At 40.6% G+C, this 14,933-nt stretch overlaps 1 protein-coding gene across 2 annotated transcripts in view; it reads left to right on the top strand.

Moving 5' to 3' along the window:
* Positions 1–1,108: 1,108 nt before the first annotated feature.
* The window catches only part of COL5A2 (collagen type V alpha 2 chain), a 99,116-nt gene continuing 85,291 nt past the window's right edge, over positions 1,109–14,933 (top strand). Inside the window, exon 1 of one of the 2 annotated variants that reach the window (XM_039728752.1) lies at positions 1,109–1,697. In XM_039728752.1, the coding sequence (XP_039584686.1) occupies positions 1,595–1,697 (103 nt within the window). In that variant the 5' untranslated portion in view covers positions 1,109–1,594. The remainder of the gene's footprint in view (positions 1,698–14,933) is intronic. The other variant, XM_039728753.1, reaches the window with a different exon arrangement.

The following is a 14,933-nucleotide window of genomic DNA, read 5'->3' as shown; positions in this document are numbered from 1 at the left end:
CGTTAGGTGTCATAACCTGTTGGGGGGACCAAAGCAAAATTAGATATGAAGGGCAACTTATAGATATCACTGTAGGAATCTCTCCTAGGAGGGAAATCACAGAAGTTATCTTTGAATACCTCAGGGGGAAAAAAAAGTGTCAAGACAGCTTGGTGCAAGAGAGCAGGGAACTTTGATGTTGTTCTTCAGTGTATTTTTACAGTCTTCTCTGGTTTTGCTGTTTGAGTAGGTTTAATGTAGCATTGCAGTGCTGTGCCATTTTCTGGGTTACCTTTCTTCTTCTGGGTATTCTGGTCCTTTGAAGAGACAGAAGAAAACTTCATAGGCTTTAGGATTCTGCATCACTGAGGTGATAAATCGTCCTGTGATTAGTCAGGGAGTTTCCAATCTGTACGAATCCAGGCGAAGATATTTTCTTCGAATAGGATTGTTCTCGAGCTGAAATAGCTGAACACAGAAAACCTTCCAGCAGATGAATCTGTATTTCCCTGCAGCAGGTATAGATGACCCCATTCTTAGCTAATGAGGGGATTAGTGACTGAGCTTCCTTTCAGCAGACCATAAACACTGTGGGAAGAAAGAAATGTAACATTCTACTCCCAGTTGCAAGTGATCCACAAAAGAGAGATTTGCTTAGTGCTCACGCTAGAATGCTAATTAAGGCACATTGTTAAGGGCTAAATACTAGGCTGGGGCTTAGGTAGGCTTGTCAGAGAACGGAGCAGAGAGTTTTGAAGAAAAGCAGGTATTTGGTTAGTTAGAATGGGCATTCTGGTATTAAAAGTGTACAGCATCTTCCGGTGATTTCCAGCAGTGTTCCCAACTGGTAGGACACTAAATATAGGGCACGTAGGCATTTGAGGAAAGATTATTCAGCAAAAGGATTCATTTGAGAATGATTATTTCCCTTTGAGTGAAGGGGGCTTTTTCCAAGTTTCTGAAGCAAGCTGCCTTATTTTAGCTCTGAAGGGACTGGAGTCCCGTTTGATAACACAGCGAGGCAGGGGGCAGTTATCAGGGGAGAGGAGGAAATCCTCCTCTGGCGCTGGAAGCGATCGAGTTCCTAATAAGGGAATCGGCTCCAAATGGGGCTATACCCTCCATTTCCAGGAAGCGTGCGCTGGGTGTGGTAAAGGCAGAGCTTTCTCTTCCTGACAGCTTCTTAAAACTCTGCTTTTGCTTGCTTAATAAATGGTCCTGGAAAAGCACATGCACTGCACAGCAGCAGGAAAGTATCCCGCAAGTGTGCTCGTAAAGAGAAAAGTTCAAGGAAGAGTGAAGCCAGCTCTGATTCGGTTATTTACCATCAATCAGACTGTTGCTTGGCAGGGAGTGGATGGTTAGGAGCCTGAACGAGCTGAAAAGGGGCAGGAAGAAAGTGGAGGCAGCATTCTTCCTATTTAAAGCTGCATCCCCTGAAAGGAGTGTTTGCAGACTGCGCTGGAGCTGGTGCTGAAAGGAGGGCTCGCAGACTTTGTCCTGGAACTGATGCGGAAAGGCAGAACGACTCCTCAGCTGGCTTCATGGTGCTAAAATAACCTCACGATTCTGCACTTTTTGCTGCCCAGGGAGGATACATGTCTAATATCTAGGCATGATGGCAGTCTTGGTACAAACGAGAACTTTTTTCATCCTCGCTGCTTTATTAGGCCGATTTGTAACCATAAAAGCGCAAGAAGTGGAAGAGTATGAAGGTGGTGAGTTTCTCTCTACCTCTAAAACAATTATCATAATCTCCCCTCTTTGCATGCAGTGTGTTTATTGTGCGATTTGGCTAGTAAGTGGAGTGGAAAACCTGGGATACGAGAGTATTGCTTTCACATATTGAGAAGGAGGCAGAGAGGGGTTTGCGCTGTGGGTTTTTGAGCGGAAGACCGAGGTTTGCGGCGCTCGCTGCGGGCGCGGAGCGGGAGGGGCGGTCAAAGGCCAAGTGCTGCCGCGGGGCGCTCGGGCTGAGCCCCCCGTCCCGGCGGGGCTGCGGCCGCTGGGAAGTTCCCAACAAAAGAAAGGGCTTGGGACGCGGCTGGAGGACAGCTGGGCGAGCGAGCTGGGAGAGTAAACACCGAAGCTTCGCAGGGTGGAGTCGTTTGCGCTGAACTACATCTGCTTTCTCACATTCTTTGTTTTAGAGAAATGCAGAAACGTGGATTCTCCCTTTTTTCCACCCCTCCCCCCTCCTCCTTTTCATTTTCCTTTCTTTCCTTCTCCGGCTCGTTCTCCCGCAGGCTCTTGCGGAGGGGCTGCAAGGATGGCAGGATGGCACAGAGCCTCCCCTCGGCCGGGGGCTGGGGCGCGGGGCGAGCTCCGAGCGGCAGGAGCGCCGGGGAGCTGCGAGCTTCACCCCCCGACCTGCACTGGCTGAGGCTGCCTGCTAGCCCTTCGTGTTCAGTGTCATTTCAGTGCCTGCCAGAGAGACACTGATGGTCAGGAGCAGTGACTGTGCTCTTTCATCAGTCGGGATGGATGTGGTGATCTGTGTTGATTTCCTGAAATGTGAGCAGGCTGGCTGTGGGATAGTCTGGAGCTGTTGTACTCCGGAGCGTACTTCCTAGCCTTCTTATATGTAACACTGGCTTCTTTTCCAAATTATGCCCTACAAAGTCCCTTTGTAAGGCATTCCAGCACATTGTAGGATGTACCCTACAATGCAGTTTGCACTTTATTGTGTATTTTTAAGAGTCTAATTTTTCTTGTAACGGAACTTCTCTGGTAATATGCTGGATTGCATAAGTGAGGAGGAGTCAAAGCCTGATGAATAAACCAGTGCAATATTTCTGAAACTTTTGTTCTACAAAGCAAAATGAGACTGTCCTGCCCGTGCACAGCTGTGTAAGAAGTCCCATAGAGGGGGCACTTTATATAAACTTGTGAATGTAATTCATATACTTGCCATCAAGGGAGGCATGTATTATGCATTTGTCAGTTACATGTAATACCAAACAAAACACTTGTGAAAATACTGACTTCATTTTTGGTGTCCATTTAATAAAAATTACAGCTTTTTGCCTATTTAAAAAAAATTCAAAATTTATATGACTTTCCTGTGGGTTTATTACATGTCATTTGCTAGATTGTTGGAATTATGGAAATTGTGGGATAAGCCAGTAGTGTAGCAACAAGTTCTGGGATGTATTTCCCATGTGCTGTTTGCTGAGGCAACTGAGAGGTACGTGGTAAGTCAGAGAGCAAAATATGTTGTAATAAATTAGTGACATCTGTTTACACTTACATCACTTACTCATCTTCCTGTTTGAGAATTAATAGCTTTTGTCTACTATACAGACCTTTTCCCAATGTTCATTATATTAAAAAGAAACCAAACTCAAACCTATTTTAATGTGATCTGAGAGTTGGTGCAGTGAAGATAGAAGCAGGGTGCATTCTACACCTTGGTCTGGTTTAATTGCATAAGAAAGGGATTTCACCTTTCATTTAGTTCCTGATTGAAGCCTACAAATGCTGAAGAGTGGACAGGTTTTACTCTTAGTTTGTCTTGGGTTTGGTATTTGTGTAGAGGTCTAACATCAGTCAACACTGTATTTTACTGCAGGTGACTGTCTGTAGAGCTGCTTTATTTCTCATTCACTTATGTACTACTTGAATATAGGTACTACCAGATAAACAAATGTTAGAGGTATCTGGGAAAGCAAGAAGGGCACTTAAGAAAGCGTAGATTAGAAAGTCCATCCAGCTTTCAGAAAGGATATAAAGCAGTGTTGTACCAGTCATTTTTCATGACAATCCTCAAAAAAATAAGGGTTGAATGCTGCTTGTCAGCTTTAGACACAGTGGCAGAATGAAACAGCTTTTGTGGCAGTATGTTACTGAATTTATCATAAGGGGGATTGATATTGTTAGGTAAGTTGAATATGATAAAGCAGATAATATAGTTAAAAAACCTTAATGAAAGAACTGTAATACTTATTCAAACCAAACATACTGTTTAGCTTTTTGTCACTTACCATTCCTGTGCTTTTAAGTAATGTCAGTTTCTTTATTAAATTTTTTTTTCTCTTGAAAGCCTTGCAGATTGATCTGTTCTGCTCAAGGCACTTGGCTGGTAGTGCTACATGGTACACATCCTTAAAATGCATGTAAAAAAGTGAAAACCAGACACTTCCAAACCTATTACAGCAAAATTAGTAATTTTGAGACTGGCTGTTTAAATGTGCCTATTTAAAAGTTATTTATCAATAAGGTCAGTGCTGCAAAATCCTAGAAGGACTGAAAGATCCTGGTTTTAGTTTCTTTGTAGGGACCTGGTCTAGTTCAGAAATACAACAGGATCAGAAAGTGCCCAGGAGGTGACTGAAATTTTGTGCTGTTTAACCACTGAATACCTGAAAAGTCTGAACTTTTGTGTTTTCCACACAACTCTATGATCTTTCCTCCGTTCCTAGGGCTTAGGATAGAGGGAACTATTAGCAGAAGCAGGATGTGCTTCTGGGATCCTTTCTTGTCCCCTTCGGAGTGTAAAAGTTTTTCAAAAACAAATTAGAAACACACCTTTAGTGGAAAATCTGTACACTTGAATCAGATTTGAAATTGTGGGAATCACCTTGTTCAAGAAGAATTGTCTGTAAATTGCATGTGAGCATGGCGGTGGTGGTTTGTTGCCACCATTTCCCATATTTCTCTTCAATCCTATACTTGCCTTTGGTTCTCATCAGTTTTTGCAATGTACCTTTGTCTATTTTCTTGTCCACCTCTTGTGGTGTCAACCCTTCTTCAGCTGAGATCAGTGTGAGCTTTGATACTGATTTAAAAATACCTAATTTGTTCGACAGTGTGAACAAGGAAAAACAGTAAATGGTCATTGTTCTGTTTAGATTAATGATCCTCTTTGCCTTTTTTGAATTCTCAAGGTCTTTCATTTTGTCTGGAAGCCACACAAGGGTGATAGGAGAGTGACTTCGTAGACAAAAACAGCTCAGCTGCTGGAATGGGGGCTGTTAGCTGTGTCCATTATCTTCTCACTGATACTATCTTTAGGGAGAGAAGACCTTGCTACATTGTGCAGTCCCCATAATGAGACAAGTGTTGGGAATAAGATGACAAGTGAAAGTCCTCTGTAGCTATGAGAAAGTGAAAGAATTATTGAGTATTTGTGCCAAATGCTTCTTTGGATTTTATGGGTCTTTCATCTGTTTAAAGTGTCCTCACAGCTCCTGAGGAGAATGATACCGTATGATTCTATATGAAAGAGGAAAAGCACCCCTGCTTTTACAATTGTCACAATTTTAGTGAGGATCTGATAGTACTTAGAATTACAGAATTATTTTTTAGGTTGGAAAAGACTCTTAAGATCATTGAACCCAACTGTTTGCACAGCACTGCTTCAGTAGATTGACACTCCAGCTCAGCTTGGTGCTGGCTGTGAACTTGCTGTGATCCCCTCGTGCAGATCGTTGGCAAAGATACTGAACAGAACTGGGCCCAGTACTGAGCCCTGGGGAACACCACTGGTGACCAGATACCAGCTGGATTTAACTCCATTCACCACCAGTCTTAGGGCTTGGCCATCCAGGCAGTTTCTTACCTAGTGGACAGTGCACCCATCCAAGCCATGAGCAGCCAATTTCTCCAGAAGAATGCCATGGAAAACAGTGACCAAAGCTTTACTAAGTTCCAGGTAGAAAACATCCCAGCCTTTTCCTCGTCCCGTAAGTGGGCCACCTTGTCATAAAAGAAGATCAGGTTGGTCAAGCAAGACCTGCTTTTCATAAACCCATGCTGGCTGTACCTGGTTATGTATGTAAATGATAATTCCTTGGTTATGCTGTATTGATTCTTTTTTCCCCAAAAAAAGTTCCAGATCCCCAGATTATGTCCGTACCTCTGCTTTCTTAGTGAGAAAACCTGCATATGTGTGCATGTAAGTGTATATGTTTGGGGGTTTAAGCATAGTAAATAATTCAAAAATAAGAATTAATATAACTCTAAACAAGCAGCAAATAGGAATCTAGTATCTATAAGACAAAGTTGTAATTCTGTGGGGACTAACTCATTGAATTAGAAAACTTTCCTGACTGTAAAAGTGTGGGAAGGATACTTTACACTGAAATTTCTACAAGAAGACTTCTCGAGAGGACTTCTTCTGTTCAGCCTGAGCAAAACTTTGCTCAAAATTATGGAATACATAAAATTGAGGGTGATGTTGAACTGTCTACATTAACTTGCAGTTTTTTTGGAAAATACATTGAAGAATATGATGAAGATTGAAGAATAATTGCATGATGTGTTTCTTAGTGCAGGCATTTTTCCTTCCTGATGTTTACAAATATGGATTATTGCCATAGAAACTGAATGGTCATTTCATGACTCATGTTTTAACATGCTCAGTCTTCATTTCTTGGTTAGGTCTTTTCATCCTTGCAGTTTGTTTCAGTGTGAAAACATTCTATTGGTCCTATTTAACAATACTTAAATGTAAATTGGTCAAAATATGTCTTTTTTAACTTGCTAACACTTTAGAAATTTTCAGAAAAAAAAGAATCTACCAAATCTCATGACTGATGATAAATGCTCCTAGGAAACCCTGCTTAGGAACAACTCCTGGTGTTGAAGGTGTGTTTACTATCTGGGTACACTGTAAGTTACAATTTTTCTGTGGTTAGAAGTAAAAGTGGTCAACTGACCACTTAACTTGGTTTTTGGTGTTTTTTCAGAAAAGAAACACAGGTTCTTGTGTGTATGTGCAGGGAAGCAGGAACTGCAAGGGCAGATCTTCATGCAACAATGTAATCCTTTAAAAAAACTGAGCAGATGTTCATGGCCTGTATACAACTATTTTTCCATATACAGAGGAAGGCAACAAACTCAGTGCCAAGAAATAACAAAGTAATAAAAAATAGTCAAAATTCCAGCTGGAGGCATGTGATCTATCCTTATATGTGCACTGTTTCACTAATGTTTGTCATTGTGACCCTGCACATTTTTGTGTGCAGAGTCCTGATGACAGAATTTTCTCAGAAATTATTCTTAGAAAGAATAAATCAAAGTGTTAATCCAGTGGATTCTCAGTTCGGTCAGGGAAGAGAAACTGGACTTGCACTTCACTTTGTTGTGTAGACAAACCCCCCATTCTTTATATAACCAACAAGGCAAACCCAAGTATCCTTTAATGTAAAATGAATAAATTAATCAGATTAACTTGGAATTTCAGTTTTTGACAAAGGTTTCTTGGAGTCGGAACTTTCAGAGCACGAGGAAGGATTGTTGCACTGCCTGAAATCTCAAGCTGCAACAGACCCACCTTGTTCAACTGTCCTTGAATGCCCTGGTGAGGGTGTCATGTGCAGAGGGTCAGGTATGATTTGAGCTGGAAAGTAGGATGCATTAATTCCAAGTTTAATGAAGAAAATGTATTTCTTTCCATTGTATAAAATGAGAAACCAGGTACTTTCAAGCTGGAGAAAAATGGCTCTTATCTATGACAGTCATGTACCACAGAGGTACCCCAGGGGGTGGCATAATGTATTATTTATGTCTTTTATGAAATCAGTGCATTGTGTATGTACAAATAATACCGTTTCTCTAGATACTTTTTTTTTTGATCATGGATTGTTCTGTGATTCTGTGCTTTTCCTAGCTTAAATTTAGAGGAATTTGAAAAGTTAGTGCTGTTCCTGAACTACAAGAAAGGATAAACCAGTGGTACTGACTATATGAAGCAACACAATTATTTTAATATAAATGGTTATTTCACAATTTGATTTATAATTATGAAAACAATAATGTGCTGGAAGCTTTGAATGATGATAAAGCCTTGATGCTGTGGTAATTAAAACATCCAAACCGTTGCTTACAATTATCTCTTCTTAGTAAGCAACATACATTTTTCATAGCCTGCTGTGCTGCCTTTTATTCTTGCAGTGAGAAACAATTCCATTATTCCACTATCCCACCCGCATTTGCTGCAGAAAGGTCATGTGTTATATAAGCACGAAGACTAAGAATGATTGTCAGAGAGCCAGTGGTGGGATGCTCCCTGTTCAGGGAGCTTCTATTCATGCAGACCCTCGGGATTCTGTTTGTATCTGCTGCTGAAGATAGGTCTTGTCTTTGGAGAGCTGTCCTGAGGTTGTTCCTTGGCCATCTGCTGCCAGCTGAAACTTGTTTGGAGCTTTGGAGAATTTGCATTTTTCTGCTGCTCTGTGTGAGCAGTATAGCTGGGAGAGTGATATAATGAAGTTGTTTTCATACTGAAAAGCTTTCATGGTGGTTTGTGTCTTCTCTACTTTTCATTTATAGCCTTTGGACTATGCAGCAGTAGCATGGGAGGACTAAAGAATTAATTTGAATCTTTGTGCCCTTGTTCTTTGGATAATGTGGCTGAATAGAAACACAAACAGCGACTCTGATACTTCTGGCAGGAATTCAGAGCTTTGGACATGAACTCATTTAGAGTAAGAACAGAAGAGTAAACTGTGTCCCTGGGGTCTGCTCCCTGCTGAGCAGTAGATGTCTGGCAGAGAAGGTCCATACAGTATCTTCTCCAAATATTCTTTGGTCATTAAGTGCTTGCCAGCATCCTCCAGCAAGCTGACCACCTGAAGTGAAGGATTATGGGCATAATGGCAGTGTAGGAAAAGATTGTGGGAGATAAAAGAAGAGTCATCACAGAACTGTTCAGGTTGGGAGGGGCCTTGAAGCCCACCCTGTTTCACCCCCTGCCATGGGCAGGGACCCTTTCCACTACACCAGCTTGCTCCAACCTGGCCTTGGCCACTTCCATGGATGGGGTAGCCACAGCTTCTCTTAGCAATCTATTCCAATGCTTTATCCAACACACAGAAGAGAATTTCTTTCTAATCTAAACCTGCCTTCTGCCAATTTGTGAGTTTGTCCTGGCCCAGTTGCTCCAAGATTATTGCTTCACGGTAAAATGATAGTGAAAATCCAGCTAAAAGCCAGAAGGAAACTGTTCCTCATTTGAGGAGAACTGTCTCGGGCCAGCTGTATTATCATAGGTACTCAGAGGTTATGCTGAGGGAGCATTTTGTTTAAAGCAGTTCTCTCTCTTTCAAGAAATCATAGACAAGCTTGATAGATATTAAATCACTTTCTAGTCTGAAATCTCATGTCTCCTGTCAGGATAAACATCCCAGTAGATCAAGAAAAAATATTTAAGGAAAAAATTAAATTAAAGAAGCAGCAAACAGAAGCTGTTTTACACTCAACTTTTCACAAATACTTTCTTTACAGGGTTCTATCAAATCTTCAGATCTAATAGAAATGTGCTGAATTGCCATAGTGATTGCTATCCTATGACAGTTATTTATGACTTATTTTCTGTCTACTTCAAAGTAGGAGTTTTTTTTCCTTCAGCTGGAGTGTCTCATTTTCCAAATACTGAGGGTTATTTAGTCATCTTTAAACCATCTATGCTATTTCAGAAAAAATCAAGTTACCCTGAATTTATTTTGTCCAGATTATGAATTATTGTTGACAAGTGATATAATCAATAAACTAATAAAGTTTTGGGGTTTTTTTAACCAAGTATGATCTATTTTTGGCTTTCTTGCTTATATCAGTGATGAGCCCCTTGGTAGGAAAGATACCATTGAGTAGCTGGGTTATCTCACTTCTCAAAGGCTCCTGGAGGCTTCCTGAAATTCTTCTGAATAATCCTCAGCATGTCCAAAGCTCTGAGAACAGAAGAGGAAGGGAACCAAGAGGCAGGAACTTCCAGAAGGGGGTTGGGAGTGTCATGGGGCTTGGACCTCTCGAGGAGCTCTCAGCTCCATACAACCGAGGGGTCATTGTCCTGTTGTGACTTTGGGCTGTGGAAAAGGGTGGAAATAGCCTGCATTTCCCACTCCTTCAGAGGCACAGGCTATAAGTGGTATCTCTTTTCCTCTGTATTAATTTTCCATTGGAGTGACTTTTTTTACCCTTAAAATTCCCAAACCAGCACACATAATGTATGCATTGAAAACCTGTTGGTTTTGAATACTAAAAAGATTTCAAGTGTGAGGAAGAGAACACAATCCTAAGAGTAAATATCTGTACTTTAGAACTCTCTGGAATCAGGAGTGTTGTGGTCTGTAAAGATCCCCAGTATATATGCTCACATCTTTGAAAAAAATAACATGTTTGTAACTTACTGCATGGTAAAGATTAAAGTGGTTTAATATATAGTGTGTTAGATTTTTGTAGGGCATTTTACATATATATGTGAGTGTGGTGTCTTCCCACTGTATGGGAACTACAGTGCAAGGCAGATGCACCTCACTGGTCAGTGTGTTAGATTTTTGTAGGGAATTTTAGATATATATGTGAGTTGGTGTCTTCCCACTGTATGGGAACTACAGTGCAAGGCAGATGCACCTCACTGGTGAAAGTCATGGAGGATGATTTCCAGATGTTTAGTGCTTGCTTTGGCAAGAGGCAGAAAGGACTGGAACACGCTTTGGCGGCAACAAAGGAAGGGAAGAACCTGATGTCAGAGGCATTGAGCCTGGTGACAAGCAAAGCAGAACATGGGAAATGGAGCCATGTGGGGAAGGAAGAGCCAACATGACAGTATGGCTGCTGTCACCACACTGAATCCTGGAGTTATAGTGGTGCCTGGCAGAGTGCTGGGAGCCTACTCCAAAAATTAGGAATGATGTTAGGTAAGTTATCCTTTACCCTTTTTCTTTTTTATTTTTGTTCCTGTTATGATAGAAAATTCCATCTAAACCTGGACAGTGAGCTTGAATAACTTTAGCATGCTTTGATTTTATCTTTTCACTGTAAAGTGCAGGGCCTTCCTATGAATTTGTGCAGCGCAGAGCACAAAGCATCCTTGATATCAAATGAAGCCTTAGGGTACTACTGTAATATACATACTGAGTCATTGTGCTAATAATACATTTCTGGAATGGCATGGATTTTCATGTTGAATAGCTGGCTGGTTTCAGAAGTGGAATCTGGCTCCTCAGCAAAGAAATCTCTGGCTAGTGAATCACCTGCTTGCTGTAAGGTTTCAGTAGGCACCTCTCTGGGGCTGGCTGTCCTTTTCAGTGTACACGCCAGCACTGTGCAGTTTTACCACATTTTAGCAAAAACACTTACACTTCTTGGTTTGGTTTGTTTTTTAGAGAGGAGAGCAAGATGAGATGATGGGGAGAGAAGAGCTAAATCTTGATCTCTTTAGGCTGTGCATGTTTGCCCTTAGGAAGAGTACCAGGGCCAACCAGTGTGAGAGGCACTGCTTTAATATCAGTGATAGCATTCTCATGGTTTTTAAAATGAGGCTATAGAGCACTTAGTTCTTGGGGTTGGCTTTTTTCTTTTTTTTTCCCTCCAGCTGTTCTCTGTTTCTTTGAGCCTTTCCTGGTTTCCTAGGAAACCTCTGCAGTATGGAATTTATCTATTTTACAGGCAGTTTATTTTTTGTGTTTGAATGTAATGAACATGGAAAGTAAATATTTGGTAATTTAAATCTCCCTTTCAGGAAAGTAATTTAGAACCTAACTTGAGGCACATGAATGGTCTTATTTATTGTAATGAGACAACTTATACCTTTATTTTATTTTCTCCTTAATGAATGAAAAATTTAATTATTTCAATTTTTCTTTTAAAAGAGGGTAGCAAGCTTCAGGGTCTTTTAAGCTGAAGTAAGATTTGATTAGGTAAAATGATGCAGCACTGAGTTATTTTAAATGGAATAGCTATCTTAAATAACTTTTATCAGTTATACTGACATTTTTGCACAAATTCACATGATTTGGCTTCCTGCCATCAGTAAACATCAGTACAGAAACACAGCCCAGTTTCTGGTTTCACTGGAAACCAATGGAATCTTGGTGGTTTTGGTTTGAGTTTGCTTTATGCTCAAATCTGACATATTAAAGGTTCTTGCATAATCTCAGATACACATGTGCAGAAGACCATGGAAGTTAAGGCTTTTGGGGTTTTCAAGATGATTTATGTGCCTAATAATGCTTGATATAATAGGTGAACTCCTGGTAAATTTTACATCTAGCTACAAGAGATTCAGTAAGGGCTTAAGTTTGGGACAGACTTCAGCATGCCTTAGTCAGGAGAGTGACTTGGCACTTCTAACACCCTGATCTCTAGCTGTGTCTGGGAGAATGCTTTGGGACCCCTAGGCTGGAGTGATGATAGCAGAAGGGAATGTGACTGCCTGGAAAGGGGATGCTCCTGTGGTCCTGTTTTCTAACAGGATACAGCTGTGACTTAGTCTGAGTCCTATAAATGTGAGTGAATGTTGACTCAATGCCATGAGAGGAAACTTTCTGGTGTGACAGTACCCTGCCTTTCTTTTACTGGGGCTGGAATCACACCTGAGCAGTTCCTGACATGCTTGCAATTTCAGAATGCCAGGGGAGAGAGCACGACTCTGCTGCTGCTCTTCATGACTGCATCCACATCCCTGCATTCAAAGCCCAAGTTACATCATTGGTCCTACCTGCCAAGTAGAGTTCTCTTGAGAAAAGGAATAAGGCATTCTGCCTGGGATGCTTTTTTTTTTTTCTTTAAAGTCTACTTACCATGTTGGTTAAATGTTTAAACATCTGAAAAGGAGTCTGCAAATATAGCTGAAATATAGCACTGCTTTTCAGCTAAAGCTGGTCTTGGGCTGAAATATTGGAGTGAAAGCATGCACTCTTAAATAGTATTGTTACCCAGACTTAGTATGCACCAATAGTTAAATTAGCTGGGGTGATCTTAGGATGCAGGAGAATAGTTCCTGGAAATGTGTAGCTTCATCAAATGATGCCCTCCGGGCTTTGCTCTTGGACACAGCTGGGAGACACTGTGCAGCACTTACTGTAGGGTATTGCAGGGAGGTGTAGGCTGTGCTGAGCCCATGGTTAAAGACCTTTACCCAGTTTATCCTTTGCTTTCCACTCTCACACAAAGAAAAAGGTCTGGCTTTAATGGATGCCTGTTATCTCCCAGCATAATCTTATAAATCTGAGTCTGGCTAGCATTAATGGAGTGGTTCATCTTCTGACTTTCAGTTGATTACTTTGAAAGCACAGATCTGGGGCTTCTTTAGCAAAAGGATATGCTTTTACTAAAGTTAGTTTTTAGTTTGTCAGAACTGCCACCTTATGCTTCTGGTCACCAAAATAAAAAAATCAGAAGTTTTTTTTTACGCCAAAGTGGATTTTATTTCTTCATGAGATGGCTAAAAAAGTTGTAGTCTTGTGTGCATGTACTTTCTCTCTCTCTCTCTTTCTTTTTCTTTTTTTTCCCCCTTAAATCTCCTCCCTTCCGGAGACTGAGGGACTGAAATTCCTCCTTGAAGTTTGCATGACTTAGAAAATTCTAAGTAACTTGTTTATACAATGGAATGCAGCTCACAATGAGATGTAAATACCAGCGCACTGATCCTCTGGCTTTTGCTTTTGTCTTGAATTATAACTATTTATTGAAATGGCAGAGTGAGCTTTAGGACATTTTGTCCGAATCAAGCAAGACAAATAGCTAATTATTATGACCCCTTTTGATATCTAACAAACTGTGAAGTTTGAAGCTAGATCTAGCTTTGGTCTGGTTCTTTTTGTATTTGTCTCAGGAGGCACAAGGCAAGATTTTTTCACAGGGTGGCATAAGTTTGTTAGATTTTTGGGGGGATGGGCAGAGGTTTTGTTTTTTTTTCCTTCTCCTTCGTCCTGGAGTTATTAGCATAATGAAGATTTGACAAGGAATTTCAGAGCTAATGCAGAAGGAGCTTCTCTCTCCCTTTGTGTGTCCTATTAAAACAGTGCTTCTTGTACTGCTTGCCTTGCTCTGAGAAGACATCAAGAAATGGTATAAGACAAGCCCGGTTAAGGCAAATTTAATAAAAAAAATTGCAGGTGGTTCTGGCTGACAATAACCTCCGTCACACTGAAAAACTTATCTTCCGTTTGATTAGGAATAGAATGACAATGTTTCGTGAATGCAGATATGAAAAAGAAAAAAACATCTGCTGTGTAACTTGTAGGTTATTACAGAGGCAGTTACAAATTGTGCAGTGCAGCACAATATTTTCAGGCATCTAAAATGTTTCTTTCAAGTCTTAATGAACTAAACATAGCCCCTGACCCTGAGGGTGATGTAGGCATGTGCCATTCTCTGCTATACATTTTTTGTAGCCCCGTAGGAGATTTGAGGCTAGAAGAAATTGCAGATCTAAATATTATCCCTAATGACAGATGTACTACTAAAGAACACAAAGTATTTCCTCAAAATACCTTTTTTGCTGTTGTAGCTTACACTACTTTTCTTGTTGGTTGTTGTTTTTTTTTTTCCTTTTAAATTCCCATCCTGTGGGAAACTTGTAGGAGGCTGCAACCAGACTGATCTGGTTTTGGAAATGAGATTGTCTTCATGCAAAGTGCCTGAAGGGTAATATTCTCCTTTTAGTCCAACTAAATGCATAATGAGTTTTCCAGTACCTGTGTTAGAACACTCAGAGCTCTATGAGGAAGAGTCTGACATGCTTGCAAAATGCAGGTTTTTGCAGCCTGTGAAATTTCTGGCACGTCATATGTGACTAAAGCTCATGGCATGTGTTGCACCAGAGCTTTAGACTGTGTTTACTCAGAGAAACTTTCTGCAGAAAGAAATGTAAGTACTATGGACTCTAATGTGGACTATTTGGTCAGGACATGAATATTCCTTTTCTAATAACAAGGAAAAATTTGATGCCTTGAACAGACTGGTCTATATGTTATGCAGTCTGCATAAGAGTATAAAAACAGAACAGAGAACAGAAAAAAACTGAAACATATTGCAGCTCTTTTTGATCCAAACCCAACTTTGCCTTTCTGATTAAGGAATATTCTCTGAGTAATTGAGCATTTGAATTCTCTCTTTTCCTAACATGTGAATAGCTCAGCAATTACGTGAAATTAATCAGTTACTGTGTAGGAAAGTTTTCCATTCAGCTTAAGGTGTTACCTATGTTCATAAGAAGTTAATGTTAG

This window comes from Passer montanus, unplaced genomic scaffold (assembly GCF_014805655.1).
Source record: "Passer montanus isolate IOZ18808 unplaced genomic scaffold, ASM1480565v1 scaffold66, whole genome shotgun sequence".
NCBI classification, from domain to species: Eukaryota; Metazoa; Chordata; class Aves; order Passeriformes; family Passeridae; genus Passer; species Passer montanus.
The sequence above is the reverse complement of the archived record's forward strand: the minus strand, read 5'-3'. Positions and strand labels throughout refer to the sequence as shown.